The 14,900-nt window shown below is 33.8% G+C and overlaps 2 protein-coding genes across 2 annotated transcripts; one reads left to right on the forward strand and one right to left on the reverse strand.

Moving 5' to 3' along the window:
* LOC116341499 lies at positions 1-5,478 on the reverse strand. Its single transcript, XM_031768614.1, has 5 exons — positions 4,134-5,478; positions 3,728-4,029; positions 3,267-3,589; positions 2,528-3,132; positions 1-2,261 (listed from the first exon to the last, which is right to left on the reverse strand). The coding sequence occupies exons 1-5, from the start codon at positions 5,281-5,283 to the stop codon at positions 1,201-1,203; spliced, it is 3,441 nt and encodes a 1,146-aa protein (XP_031624474.1). The 5' UTR covers positions 5,284-5,478; the 3' UTR covers positions 1-1,200.
* Positions 5,479-6,302: 824 nt separating this feature from the next.
* Positions 6,303-11,771, forward strand: LOC116341509 (tyrosine-protein phosphatase non-receptor type 4). The gene is made up of 11 exons (XM_031768622.1): positions 6,303-6,605; positions 6,774-6,887; positions 6,964-7,047; positions 7,174-7,315; positions 7,502-7,863; positions 7,936-8,366; positions 8,436-9,040; positions 9,114-9,469; positions 9,552-9,870; positions 9,956-10,095; positions 10,161-11,771. The coding sequence occupies exons 1-11, from the start codon at positions 6,504-6,506 to the stop codon at positions 10,233-10,235; spliced, it is 2,730 nt and encodes a 909-aa protein (XP_031624482.1). The 5' UTR covers positions 6,303-6,503; the 3' UTR covers positions 10,236-11,771.
* Positions 11,772-14,900: the final 3,129 nt, after the last annotated feature.

A 14,900-nucleotide genomic window follows, 5' to 3' on the forward strand; every position in this document is an offset into this window, starting at 1 on the left:
TTTCTCTTAAACAAAAATATTTATTGGCTTTACATTTGAAAGCTATAGACATTTCGATATGCGCGAATGCGAACATTGAAAAGGCGAATGAGCAAATGAAGGAATGAAGCAAAACATCGTATATCCGTGCAGCGTTCGTTCGATATATAAATGTATATATTTGGCAGCAACATTGCAAAGCACGATTTCATGAGCAACAGTAGTAAACGCAACATATATCGGCGAAGCCTTGTTGAATGTTTTTCCCTGAAAATTTGTGCTCGTGATGTTGCTGATGATGATGATGATGATGATGATGGTGATGGTGTGTTCGCTCTTTCCTTCTATTTTGTGCAAATGTATATAAATTCGAATGAACTTGAACACGAATCCGTAAAAAAACCTCCAGCTCAGTGTCATGGTGATGTGTGTATGACGTACGGGCTGCTTTCCAAAATACACATCTCAATGATGTTTCCCTCTCTCTCTCTGACTCACTCACACTTCTTCTTTCGCTGCGTTTCGTCTTTACTTTTTCTTTCTATCTCATTTTGCTATTTAAGCATTTGTTCAATTGTTGCACACGTACAAAAACAATTTTCCTTCATCATTTACTTTGTGATTTATATAGAGAGTGTGCAAGTATCTTTTCAAACTTATACATTTGCCAATTTTTCTTTTGCTTATCTTTTTGAATTCACACTGAGCAAAATTCTATTTAGATTTCGTACGTTTAGTTTTTTTTATGCTTTTCCTCTGCTTTTCAATCGCGAACACATGTGTGTGGCACAGGTGGATAGAAATGGAATAGCTTTTTCGGAATTCTCAATGTGTTTGTTATGCTACGCGGAGAGTACGTGAACATATTTGCTGTGTATGAGTGTGTGCGTTTGCGTGAGAGTGTGTGTTATGTGATCTAATGGGAAAAATGGAGCTAATGCACAGCCCACTTGTTGTCACTCTCGCCTTCTCCATTAATGTGCTACACGCTCGTATACATATACTTGATTCGTTGGGTTGGAACTGGTGCTATTGCTGCCGTTGTTGTTACTGCCGTCGTCGTCGTTGTCGTCGTCAATGCGAGTAAATGTGGATAAAAAAAATGCGAGCAAGCATGTCTCTGTGTAAGCTCAATGATTTCGTTGTATACGGGAGAGTGACGAGCGAATGACGGGAGAGAGCAAAAGACAGAAAGAGAGCGAGCGCGCGTAAGCTTTGTCATTAATTCGATTCAACAGATGACATTTGATTATTGTTGTGGTTCAGACAATGCACATCGTACATTCGCTTATTGACTGTTACAAACTGACATTTATCACACATAAACATCAGTTCTTTCGCCGATTCTTGGTGATTTTTGAGTATGTGATTCTTGTAGTTGGTACTTTGAATGCATTGAAATTCACAACATGGACATTTGTATTTGACTTCTTTCCTATGGATCATTTGATGCCGTCGGAATGCATTGTGATCATTTGATTTATAGTCACATTCATCGCAATTAAATCGTTTATCGTCAAAATGATTCAAATGATGTGCACGCAATGTATGTTTGCTGTTAAATGTTTTAGAGCAAATGTCACATTGAAGTGCCAACGGTTGACGTTGATGTTCAATTGCTTCGTTATGCGTGAAATAATGCTCTTTCAAATGCTTTGCACTGTAAAATGATTGGCCACAGTATTTGCATTGGGTGATTGTAGGCGGTGTTAAACGTGTATGAATGCGTCGATGATTTTTCATTTGACGTGCATTTTTAAAGGCTTTTGAACAATAATCACACTTAAAATCACGACGATCCGAATGAATTTTCATGTGGGTGTTTTTCAACCGAGATAAAATTGGCGTTTTAAATGGACAATGTGGACATTGAAACAATTCCATATCAATATTATGCTCGCGCCATAGATGTGTATGCAATGTATTCCAATTCCAATTTCGATTGTGCGCGGTTTTTCCATTGATTGCCGTCGTTAACGTTGACATCGATTGTGCTATTGTCGTCGTCGTTGTTGTTGTTGTTGTCGTTGTTGCTGCTGCTGCTTCTGTTGAATCTCCATCAGTGTTGCTCATTTCATTTGCTGAATTTGAAACAGGAGACGAAATCGTCGTTGATTCGGACGTTGTCGTATCGATTTCACATTTCGGACATCGAATCACCTTATTGTCGGACGTATGACATTGTTCGTGAAGTGAAATAGCTGCTTGAGTTGCGAATCGCATACCACAATTACTGACACTACATTTAGTTGTGATGACGTTATTACGATTACTGATACCATCTGAAACAATTCAAAAATAACGAAAATGCGTTAGCCCACATTGATGGGAAAATTGTGAATGAACACGAGTGGGAGATATGAATAAGATGATAAGCAATGAGGATATCGTAAATGTGATAAAATTAATGGAAAAATGAAACTTTATAAGCGAATCGAGAATGTAATGGAAAATAAGTGTGAAACGAAAAGTAAACTTATGCAATTGATTGAAATGAGAAAACGAAATAATGAGTGTTGATGCTGGTGTACAAAAAAGAAACACATACTTATTTGTCGGGCTCCTTTGGTGCGCCCACTCTTTTTCTTGTTGACTGACACTGGCATTGTAATCAATTTGATTGTATCAATTGTTTCAACATCAGTTTCGGTGGCTACTGTTGAATCTAAATTAATGGTTGGTGTTTCTAATGGACGCATATCAATGTCTTTTCCCTTGTATTCAATCGTTTGAGGTGACGCAACTTTGGTTAAATTTGTAGCAAAATTTATTCTTGGAACTCGATTATATAGCTCATGTTGTTGTGGTGGTGGCTGTTGTTGTTGTTGTTGTTGCGTTACCGATTGCGATAATCTCGGTGAATTGAGCGTGTCAAAATCTTGAGATGAGATCATGTTGTCGTCGAGAAATTGCTCCACTTCATCGTTGGTTAGATCCAAAATATCGATAATTTCTTCCGAAACAATCATGTAGTCGGTATTATCGAGTGCTTTCATTGGCATACATTTATTACCAATGAAATGATTTCCATCATGGTCCAAATAATCATCGGATGGTGTTGGTCCATTCAAATTGATGCTGGTATGGTTCATGGGATACAAATCGGAATTCGGAATGTTACCCAAAATCCCATTGCAAATGGAACGATCTTGACTGTTAATTGAATGTGTAATTTAAACAGAAACAGAAAAAAAAACAAATAATTATTCTCTATTCAACAGGCATATCGACAATTGTTATCTATTACATCGAAAGTGTTGGAAAAAAATGAGTATAACTCTCGTTACCTATCGAACATGACCGAATCGAATGTGTTTGTATTGCTGGCGATGGTATAATTTTGAGCATTTGAATCAAGATTCGTAATCGCGTAGTTTGAATTACCGGTACCTCCTACTCCCCCGCCGCTATTTCCACCGCCGACGTTATAGTACTCCACCAGGTTAGATGGCATTTGAGGTTCATTGGTAAACATAAAATCATTGACGTCATTCTCGAGATACTGTGGTATGATGTTATTATATTCGCTTGCATCATTCAGCACAAACCGATACTCGTCCTCGTTAAGCGTAACACCGTCCGATTGATTAAAACTATTATTCTCATGTGGCTGTAAATGGAAATAAGCAAAGCAAAATGATATCATTCACACACGCACACATTTCTTCTTCTCCCTCTTCTTTTTACGACAAAGAAAATGAAAATGTCAAAAGAAAACAAAATTGAAATGGAAAAACCGTAAGCATACCTTGTTGATCAGCAGATTCACTTCATCAACGGTGCGCAGATGTAATGTATTTTTGCGAAAATGTGAATCCGTCAAGTTAACAGTTTGCGTTGTTGTGGGTTTGATTAGAGGCTCTTTTAAAATGTCAATATTTTTTATGTAAATTTTTTTGCGTTCATTCAATGGCACTGTGGATAAAGGCGATACTGATGGTGTTATGTTTAAGTTCGATGAAATCTTTATGCTCGGCTGTTGTTGGGCGTGATTCATGTGAGTGTGTGTATTTTGATATGAAAATTCATTATTGCTTGTGGTTACGGTATCTAAGGGGCGAATGACAAAAGAAAAGAATACAATTAATTTAAAATAATCGCAAATAATCGCAAAAAATAATAAATTTATAATAGAAAGAAAGTGGTAGCGGTACCATTTGGCCAGCAAATGTTTTCGGTGTTCATAAAATTTTCGCTAAATTTTACCGAACTACCCGAATCGGGTCGATTTGTTTGCGAATCATCGATTGGTGCAATTTCGATAATCGGTGAAATGGCATTCATTGGCATTCGTTCACGGCTGTCAGTCATATTCAAACATTCATTTCTCAATGTTTGTGTTGTTGGCACCATTGGCGGGAATGTTGTTTCAATGTTATTTGAAATGTGATGTTGAAATAAACAATTATTATCTAGCTGATTAAATGTTGTATGTACAGGCATCCGATTGTAATTAAGCTCATCAACAATTGATCGATCATTGTTGGTAATTTCATCGGTTAAATTTGATGAGCATTCGCTTTGTGTTTCGGACGGCGATAATATGGTGGGCGGTGTATTTTGTACACCAAATTGACAACCGTTGAATCGTGGATTCTGAAGTACTTCGACATTTTTTAAATAAATTTTTTGCTTTTCCGCCACCTTTTCATTTGGATTGGTTGTCGTCGTTGTGGCCGTTGTCACTGTCATCACCATTGTCGATGGTGATGGTGACAATATTATTGAATCAGCCGTATCATTGGAATTGGAGCATTGACTCGTCGTCTTTTTATTTTTGGAAAATAAACTTTCTAACAATTGGCTAATATCTGGCTTCGACATTTGGTGATCATTGACTAAATGAATTTTTAACGATTTTTTACTATAAAACACATTCTCACAACCTGGACACAGCATTTTATTGCGAAACGTTCGATTCGATGCACTCTCACTGTTTTGATCATTATTGTGTACGGTTTGTATGTGATTATTGTAGCCATCCTGACTGATGCTCATGAACGGACACTGTTCACATTTGAAGCATTTCACTTTTGGTCGTGCTGTTACTAAATTGGCCGTCAAATTTGATTGATTACACGTGTTTGGAAATTTTTGATTTTTTGACACTGCACCAGGTGTTGATTGTAAATCTTTATTCACTTTTGAGGCCACAACCGCCTGCACCTGATTCGCATTATCAATTTCAGATTTGAATGATGGTTCGGCTTTAATTTCTTTGGTGGATTGACTAACACTCGGTCGGGATGGTACCAAATTCGCATTTTGCGTTGGTATCTGCACGAAAACACTTGGCAAAATCATTTTTTTTTGGTATTTTTGTAATGTTCACTTCCTTTATTCGGTGAATGAAAACCAAAAACTATTAAAAACTATTCTCATACTATAAGTTGAAATGTGTACATGGTTTTTTTTATTTTATTTGGTCACAAAATATTGCTTTTTCTCGCATTTGAATCAAATATCAGTAGCAATAAAGTAATTTTTTACGTTTTTCGCATTTCATTTCCATCTTCAACATGCAATTGACAGTTCTATCGTTAAATTACAAATCGAAATGTCATACAAGTAAATAAACAAAAGTCAGCTCGTTTCTCCTTTCAAAACAGCTGACCGCAATTTTCGTTGCTGGCTCGCTTAGTTTGTGAATTTTAAAATATCATTTGCATTTGCATTTATGAAATGTGGATAATAAATCTTTATTCGATTTTCAATCAATGTTAAATATTTGTGCAATTTCATTTTTATTGAACATTTTTATGAATTACATATATTCGAAAGGAATTATATTCAAAAGATGCTATAATTTGCTTATGAAGGAAAATACTCTTGTTTGACACTTCATACGCGCCAACTTCATATCAAAACGAGATGCAGAGATGTACTCATTCATTCGAATTGTGTGCTTGTATCGATACAGTCATTATTTACTTGATTGAAATAAAAAAAAAATACACATTACTTTTTTAGAAATTAGTATCACAGTGTTTCGTGTTTATTTTTTATAATTTGACAGTTTTTCTTCATTACATGATAATAAATAAATGGCAAATAATACTTAAAATGTAACAGTTAGCCATATAATGTTTTATTTTTGATTCAGTGTATCAATTTATTGAATGGAAATTATTAATTAAAAATCAATGTGATTTAATGACATTTTAAAATACAACATAACACATATACCCTTTGAAAATTGTCATTTTTGTGTAAAATAGAAAAAATAAAATCGAATTCTTCTATTTCAAAACCTACTGCGATTACTCAATTACTTAAGTACTAAATAATTTGTCGTACTCAATCTTAAGTACGCTATAGCAAGCAATAAAATTCAATTAGCTCAACCACCGTATCCGAAAATACTTTGTTGACAAAAATTCGGTGACATTATGTATGCATTTCGTTTATGGACAGAATAGAAATAAACGAAAAGGGAAAACAGCATCTAGTGATAGTGAGTGAGTGAGTGAGAAATTTTGAGTGTATGTTTTTATTTCTCAATTCCATAAAACAAAACACGAAAAATGCTGGAGAGCAAAAAGCCATCGCAAAAAAAGTTGCAATCAAATGAATTGGAATTGAAGGTGAATTTTTTAGATGAAACCACTCATACGTTTAGCGTAAAGGTCAGTATAATGTTAATTTTCATTCCATTTATATCTATCGATGCAGAAAATCGATACAATACATCTACCAAATAACACGAAATCCAAATATAAAAATCTGGTTAATTGATTTTTTTTTTTTTTCAACTTCAATTCATTGTTTATTTCTGTTCAAAACAAAAATCACAGAAACGATGCTCGGGAACTGAGTTTTTACATCAAGTGTTCGACTATTTAAATATAATTGAACGAGAATTTTTTGGTATTCAAATCATACCGCATCATCAACAGGAGGAATTTGTGGTAAATTCATATATTTTTTTCGTCTATTGAGGAGGTTGCTAAGTGACAATTTTCATTATGTTCTATCCGCTTATAGAATTGGATTGATCCTAACAAACCACTTCTCAAGCATGTCACCAAGGATGACCGTCAACACTGTAAACTTCAATTTAGAGTTAAGGTAAGAATGAGAGACAATTTTGAGATTATTTTGCTTGTTTTGTTTCATTCAAACTAATTTACTAATAAACAAAAATCGATTTTCATTTGCTGACAATACATACACACGTACCACTCATATATGCAGTTTTTCGTAACCGATCCAAGTCAACTACAGGAAGAACGTACCCGTCACCAATTTTATCTACAAATTCGTCGTGATATTTATTTAGGAAAATTAAATTGTCCATTAAGCACTCAATACCTATTGTCCAGCTATGTTGTTCAAGGTAAGTATTTTTTTTCTTTTTTTGAATTTTAAATGGAACGTTTCAAAATGTGACCCATATACATATTCAAGTACTACCTTCGTTTTTGTTTGAAATGCAAATTTCGTGTGATTTCAGAGTAAATATATGAATAAAATTTTCTGATGTTTTTTTTTCTTTTTCTTCTTTTTTTTATAAAATGTGCAGCCGAACTCGGCGACTATGATAGCCTCGAGCATGATTCTGATTATTTGCATAAATTTAAATTAATACCAAACCAAAATAATGAAATGGAATATTGCATATCAGAGCATCATAAATTGCATCACGGTTTGTTGTGTGAAGAGGCGAAAAATCATTATTTGGATCATGCGACAAAAATTCCATTGTATGGGATTTATTTTTATAAATCGAAAGATTCATGCGGAAAAGACATTGATTTAGGTGTTACATCATACGGTATGATTGTTTATCAAAATGATCATGTCGCCAATGAATTTTCATGGGCCAAAATGTTGAAAATCTCATTCAAGCGTCGCACATTTTTCATTGAATTAAAACGTGAATTGGTAGGTTGATGAAAAGCAAAAAAAAAAAAATAAAATATGAAATAATAAAATTCTTTTTTTTTCACCCCGTAGTCGGAAGATTACAATACAATGCTTGGTTTCAAAATGAGTTCACACAAACATGCTAAAGCCGTTTGGAAGACATGTGTTGAATATCATTCATTCTTTCGTTTAAATCGAAAAGCAACTACCAAATCTACCTCAAAGCAATCAAAAAGCTACTTCACTGCTTGTACAGATACCGCCCAAACAACCAAAGATCACGATGAACGGAAACAATTTACCAAATTGGCAAAAATCAGTCAAACCATTGCCGAAAATCGCTTGAACGAAAAGGCATGCATCACAAATGTGACAAGCGGCAATCAGCAATCAACAAACGGTGGAAATGGAAATGGCAAACTATCGCTGTTATCGATTACCAAATCTTATAAGACATATGACAATAAGGTTACCTCAAAACAAATGGAAACGATACCACGAATGGCATGGGAACAACAAGTGTAAGTATTTGTCTTCGTTGGCTTTTGACATTTTTTTTTTTTATTTATTTATGTACTCATTTGTTTTAGGCCACAAGCAACAGCCGTATCAACGACATCTTTATCAGCTGCCGAATTGATTCACAGTGCTGCATCTCATTTGAATGATAAAAATTTAATTACCGTTTGCATGGAAGCCGATGAACATGGAAGATTTGGATTTAATGTTCGTGGTGGTATAGATGTAAATTTACCAGTTCTTGTTGCTCGAATTGCACCACATTCGCCGGCCGATAGAGTTGTGCCAAAAATTAAAGAGGGCGACAAAGTGCTTTTGATTAACGGACACGATGTTAACGGTTTGACACACAATCAAGTTGTAAATTTGATCAAATCAACACGCGAACACAATGTGCATGGTCAACTTGTCCTCACCATTAAACCGAGCATCGAAGATGTAGCTCTAACCGAAGAAGAAGAACCCATTTGCCAGTATGTTCCGGATTATATTGATCATCCAAAGTACGATGATGCCATATTTTCGCAATCACTATTTTTACTTCGCGATGGATTAGCATCGGGCGCTCTATTGGATCAATTTGAACAACTATACAAAAAGAACGATAATCTTATCATATCCGAATCGAAAAAGGAGGAAAACATGGCGAAAAATCGCTATAGAGACATTTTGCCATGTAAGAACATTCAAATTCTCAATTCATTTGAAATATTTTCATTTTTTTTTAATTTTTCGAATTGTCATTCCAGACGACTGCAATCGAGTTGTAATTGCAAACACTGCCGATACCGAAACCGATTATATCAATGCAAATTATGTGAATATGGTTATTCCAAATGATTGTGTAAATCGGTATATTGCAACGCAAGGACCGATGCAAAGTACAGTGCTCGAATTTTGGCGTATGGTTCAGCAAGAAAGTAGTAATTTTATCGTTATGTTAACTACAATTATTGAACGTGGTCGCATGAAATGTGCTCAATATTGGCCATCAATCAATGAAGAAATGCAATTGTCACCAACATTTTCTATCAAATTGCTCAGTGAATGTTCCGACTCAACGGATAGCTATGTGCTCAGGAAAATTGCTCTCAGCGATAGTGCGGTGAGTAATGTGTTTTTGTTTTTACTATTTGATTGTTTTTCATTTTTTTATTAAATTAATTATTTAATATTTATCATACTAGACGGGTGAATATCGTATAATTCGTCAGCTACAATATTTAGCGTGGCCAGATCATGGTGTACCGTCCGATCGAACATTGTTCATGAATTTTGTTGACAAAATGCGTGAAATGCGACAAGAAAATGTCGAGAGTGTCGATCATCGATTTAAGGAACTGCAAATATTAGATGCGGATGCAAGCGATATTAGTCCGGAGGAGATTTGCAAACGAAGCGGTAAAATTGCTGGTAATGATTATGATGATGACGACGATGATCAATGGATACCGACAAGTGTTCATCAATATATTAGTGCAGCCAATCCTCCCATCATTGTTCATTGTATGTTTTTATATATATATATTTCTTTTAATATTAAGAATTTGAATCGATTTAATGTAATTGTTGGTTTTTTTTCTTCTCAAAGGTTCTGCTGGCATCGGACGTACTGGCATGTTAATTTTAATGGATACTGCCATATCATTATTGAATGTTAGTGAACCAGTTTATCCGTTGGATATTGTTAAAAATATGCGCGATCAACGACCGTGCATGGTTCAAAATGTGGTAAGTTATTGAACTTTCTTCTTCAAATTATTTATGAAGTTAAAAAAAAATATTTCTATTTTCAGTTCCAGTACAAATTCATATGCGAGTGTATATTTGCAAAATATGCCAAATTAACAAAAACAGATATAACTGTATAAGAAGACTTTTATGAACAAAGAAAAACAACAAAATATAATCGATTTTGTTGTTTGTACGCAAATGTGTATCGTACATTGATATCCAGAAAAGATGTGCGCATAAAAAATGCCTTAAATTTTGCGTATACGAAAAGAAAAGAGAAAAAAAAAAACGGTTTTCTGTGGACATGCCTTCCATTTGATACTATCCAGCGCTGTTCTCATCATAACTTATTACTGATTTCTCCTTGAACAGAATTTTTTTCTGTGAAAATTCTAGTCCAATCTAATAATGAATAAAAAAAAAACCACAACAAAAACTGAAATATGATAAGGTTTAACGCACTTTTTACGACTCATACGGCACTTATATACATGAGATTTATATATATATCCAAATATTCTTGATATAATCAATTTAATATTATAATGAACTGAACTCAAGAAAGTTACGGAACCATATTCTAATGATCGGATGCAATCTTACCTCTCGAGAGAAAAAAAAGGTTTCTTTTTCCGCTTTGGATCACCTGTGAACGGAAGTGGAATTTTATGGAATGAACAAAAAATTTGACTCGAAACGTGCAACAGCTATGTATTATCGGTATTGGTAGAATTTTGATTCGGTTTTGTAGTCGATTCCATTAGCGGTCAAAGTAGAGAGTTTTGTTTGTTTTTTTTTTAGTTGAATCATCACAACGTGTTGGTTTGGTGTTGTAGAGATGAGAAAAGTAAATAACATAATTAGTTGAGTGATTTAATCTTATGATAAACTTAAATCCGATCCACATTCAAGTAACGCATTCATAACATTACACATTTGAATTCAATTAACTGTCGCCATATTGATTTTATTTTATTTTAAAAACATATTTATCTATTCACAATTTCCTTTCGTCAAAATTTTCTTTTTAAAAATCATTTCTATTCTAAATTTTGTGTATTCACATTGTTCTAAGTAATAAAAAAAAATGTTTCTGTTTAGATTTTTAAATAGAAACAACAAAATAATATCATAATTTTAGTAAATTACAATTTTAAATGAGAATAAGACTTGTAAAAGCTGTCAATGTAATTCAAGTCACTTTGTTTATGTAATGTCAAAATGTTTAAAAACAAAGTGTTGAATAATATCTAGCAAAGTGGGCACTTTATTCACAAATTCGCACTTTTTAACCAAATGATAAACTTTGCAAAATTGACATTGAGCGCACTTTGAAAAATGAAGTGATGTTGCAACAATAATATCCCTTCTGCGATCTGACAAGAGAAAACGAATAAATAAAAAAAAAAAAAAACAAATGATTGAGAACAATGCAGAAAATTAAGTGTGTGAAACTTCAACAGTATTTATTTATTTATTTCCCTCAATTTGATGAAGTAGTATTCGTTCCGAATTTGTATAAATTTTACGTTTGAAATAAAAAAAAAAATAAACCAATTAATAAAATACAATAGAAAGCGAATAAAGTAATTCGGTTGCATTTCCCGCAATAAATTTTAAGTAAGGTTTAATGTTCCATCAATTTTAAATGAAACGAGTCCAATTATTTCCAAAACGTTCAATTTTCCAAATAAAACAAAATATTTGTTTTTGTAGCATAATGAATTGACCAATAAACCAAAACCATTTTATTCTGAAATGTCAACATTTATTTTTTAATTTTTTGTTCCTTTCAGCCTTCCAAACATCAATTCACTAATTATTTAATTACAGTGAATACAATCCAAGACTATATTAGTATCAAAAGGCAAAACCCAAAGAAAAATACTGTGAATGACATTTTTGATTCTTTTTTTTATGTATGCTTGTGCTGTATCCATGTCGATTCGAAATATACACAATAATAAATGCCGTTTTTTTATGGTAAAAAAGTTCTATTCCTTGAAATGGAAAAAAGAGACTTTTTTACTTGTGCATTATCCTTTAATAACACAGTGTATACATTTAACGACCCCTTTTATTATCTTTGATTCACTTAAAGCCGCCTATTAAACATTATGCTGAATTGCAAATGCTTGTAGCAAAGCTATTGGTGCTTGAGGATTTTCAATTTCCAAATGCTTCAAACTTTGAATGGAAATTATACTCATAATAATATTCATTCGAGCAATTTGAAATAATGTTTGTCGGCTTTGTTTTAAAATGAATTGATTTAGCGAATGGAGAATGGAAAAGAAAAAAAAGGAAGAAAAACACACGAGGAAAAAGAATATAATTTGAACACACCTAAAATATTCAGTACAAATATCATTAACCATTAAATCGGGTCAAATTGTTGGCATTTCAATTTTTTTTTCGTTAGTTCGCGTATGAAATGCGTGTTTTATTCGTAATTAGAGATAAGTATCATAACAGTAAAATATGGCTTAATTATACCACATTTTTAATACCGAATTTGGGTGACGATATACTTGAAGTGCATTTTATGTAGCATCAAAACGATTTTCCAGTCTCTGAAAAAGAACCGCACCAAAAAAAAGTTGAAATAGCTTTAACAAAATGAACGATAAACGTCGAAATGAGCCTAATACAAATGATTATTGCCTATTATTTTGAATACAAGCACCATCCATTGTCATAAGCAACTTTTGTTGAATAACACGCGAGTTTAAACACCATGTTCCTTGCTACCAAATACCTATACAGTATACAACTATACATACTGCTCGACCGCATACGATACGACTACACACGCGTTTAACAGATAAGCGAATTTAAATTCGTCCTAAAAACAGCACCACTCATTTCAAACAGTTAGTTGGTGCGCAATTAACCAACCATAAATTTGGATCGCGTGTTGTGTATGTTGTTTTGAGATTTGGTATTTTGTGTCGGTTTCTGGTTCGTACAACACACTCGAATTTCGTATATCAACGCAACACTCTCTCTCGAGTCGACAAAATCATACCGAATATTATATTAAAAATTACGTCGTTGACATTACAATTCAAATGGGGTAATATTGATAAAAAAAACTTCCACCATTTTCGGTCACCATAATAAACAGCATGTTCGAGAACATTCGCTCGTATTTCATGGTTTCTTTTCCAAAATGCGAAAGTGAACAAACAATAAATCGTAAATATTTTATACGAAAACAATTAATACATACGAATTTTCCGTAAACGACCATCATACCAGAGAGCCCCATGATGTTGGCTCTCGAGCCAGTTTTTTTAGCCAAAAATGACAACCATTGTTTCTCAATGTGATACAGTGGAAAAAGGGAGACGCGAGACACATGTATTTTAAGCGTTGACATGTATTTATATCACAGCACTCCACCGCTTCGCCACCAACCATATATTAGAGCAGCATATCACGAATGGATTATTACGTACATGAAAATTATTGCGGTTTAACATAGAAAATTTATGGCTCTTCATGGTGACATAATTGAATTTAAATTCGAGTTTAATGTGAATATATCGAGAGCGATAATTCTGAGAATGCAATGTGAACGCGCGGATGTAACGCATCTTTGACTGCACTCTAACCTTATGTCGATGCTTTGGCTTTTGCACCCCAATATTGGCCAATCCACACACACATAAAAAAAACCAAATGTGATCTCGAAATGTGTGACATAAACCGAAAGATGGAGCGAAAAGGGGATAAAAAATGCTATAGAGTGCAAACATAAGTTCACATTCAGCTTTGCCATTGCTTTTTGTATGAAAGCCTGCACGCGTCTTCGAGTGTCTATGAGAACACGATGTGTGCTGGCTGTAAAGCGATTTGAAAGCTAATTGAAAATACTCGAATTGTGAATGCACGAGCAGCTGAGCCAAACCAACACACACACGAATTACGATGAAAAAGGAAAATGACAACACAAAGTATTGGCACGATTGTAACTGATTTGGCGATTTCAACCGTAAGAAAATGTATGAAAATAACGAGAACTTAGTGAAAATGTTTTTATATGAATGAATCCATAAACGGATTCGTCAATAGATTACAAGTAACTGATTGAAGTCGGCCGTTACCGTGTGGCAAAAATGGAAATAAATTACATTTAACAGTCATTGCACGTTGTAATATTATTTTTCATCATCATCTTCTTCTTATTACGGTTCACTTCCTTTGGCATGTGGTATTCGTCTCTTTCTCTCTCACGGTCGTGAATTGCATATTGAATGTAGAAAAATGGATAAATTTGCATTTTACACCTTGACTCACCGAGAACCGCACAACCGAGTGGAAAGTGATCACGCCATTACCACATTATTTTCTTTCGACATATATTTCCGTAGTCATCGTTATAGCCAGCTAAAATGTTCGCCTTTTTCCGAAATTGCAAGAGAGAATAAAAATGGTATTTTTTCTTGTCGTCGCGTGAATTTTACTTTCGCACATTTTCATAGAGCGAGAAAAAAATATATATCCACGAACCGATGAAAATTGTAGTAAAATAAGAAAAATTTCAAAGCGCATCCTATGCGAAAATGAAAATGAGGTAACATAAAATTATTGCCAAACGAACTGAGAATCGGCTAACAAAAAAATCAGCTGCTGCAACAGCAACAGTGTTAAAGAATTATTACCCAATGTTGATTCAAAAGAAAGAAAGAAAGAAAGAAAAAAAAACAGTGGCGAACGAAAAGAAATTTTTTGGATGGTAAATCGCTTTTCCTATCTCACAAACTAGAAAAATTGAAATAAACTGTGTGAATATTACG

This window comes from Contarinia nasturtii, unplaced genomic scaffold (genome assembly GCF_009176525.2).
Source record: "Contarinia nasturtii isolate CC-2019 unplaced genomic scaffold, AAFC_CNas_1.1 Cnas_scaffold_129, whole genome shotgun sequence".
Lineage (NCBI taxonomy): Eukaryota > Metazoa > Arthropoda > Insecta > Diptera > Cecidomyiidae > Contarinia > Contarinia nasturtii.

Excerpts from the sequence above, each read along its gene's own strand:
- LOC116341499 (XM_031768614.1), bottom strand. The coding sequence starts at position 5,283 with ATGATTTTGCCAAGTGTTTTCGTGCAGATACCAACGCAAAATGCGAAT. Across the intron at positions 4,030-4,133 it reads AAACATTTGCTGGCCAAATG|ATACCGTAACCACAAGCAAT; the intron begins GTACCGCTACCA and ends TTCGCCCCTTAG. Across the intron at positions 2,262-2,527 it reads CAAAGGAGCCCGACAAATAA|ATGGTATCAGTAATCGTAAT; the intron begins GTATGTGTTTCT and ends GAATTGTTTCAG.
- LOC116341509 (XM_031768622.1), top strand. The coding sequence starts at position 6,504 with ATGCTGGAGAGCAAAAAGCCATCGCAAAAAAAGTTGCAATCAAATGAA. Across the intron at positions 9,871-9,955 it reads TCCTCCCATCATTGTTCATT|GTTCTGCTGGCATCGGACGT; the intron begins GTATGTTTTTAT and ends TTCTTCTCAAAG. Across the intron at positions 10,096-10,160 it reads CGTGCATGGTTCAAAATGTG|TTCCAGTACAAATTCATATG; the intron begins GTAAGTTATTGA and ends TTCTATTTTCAG.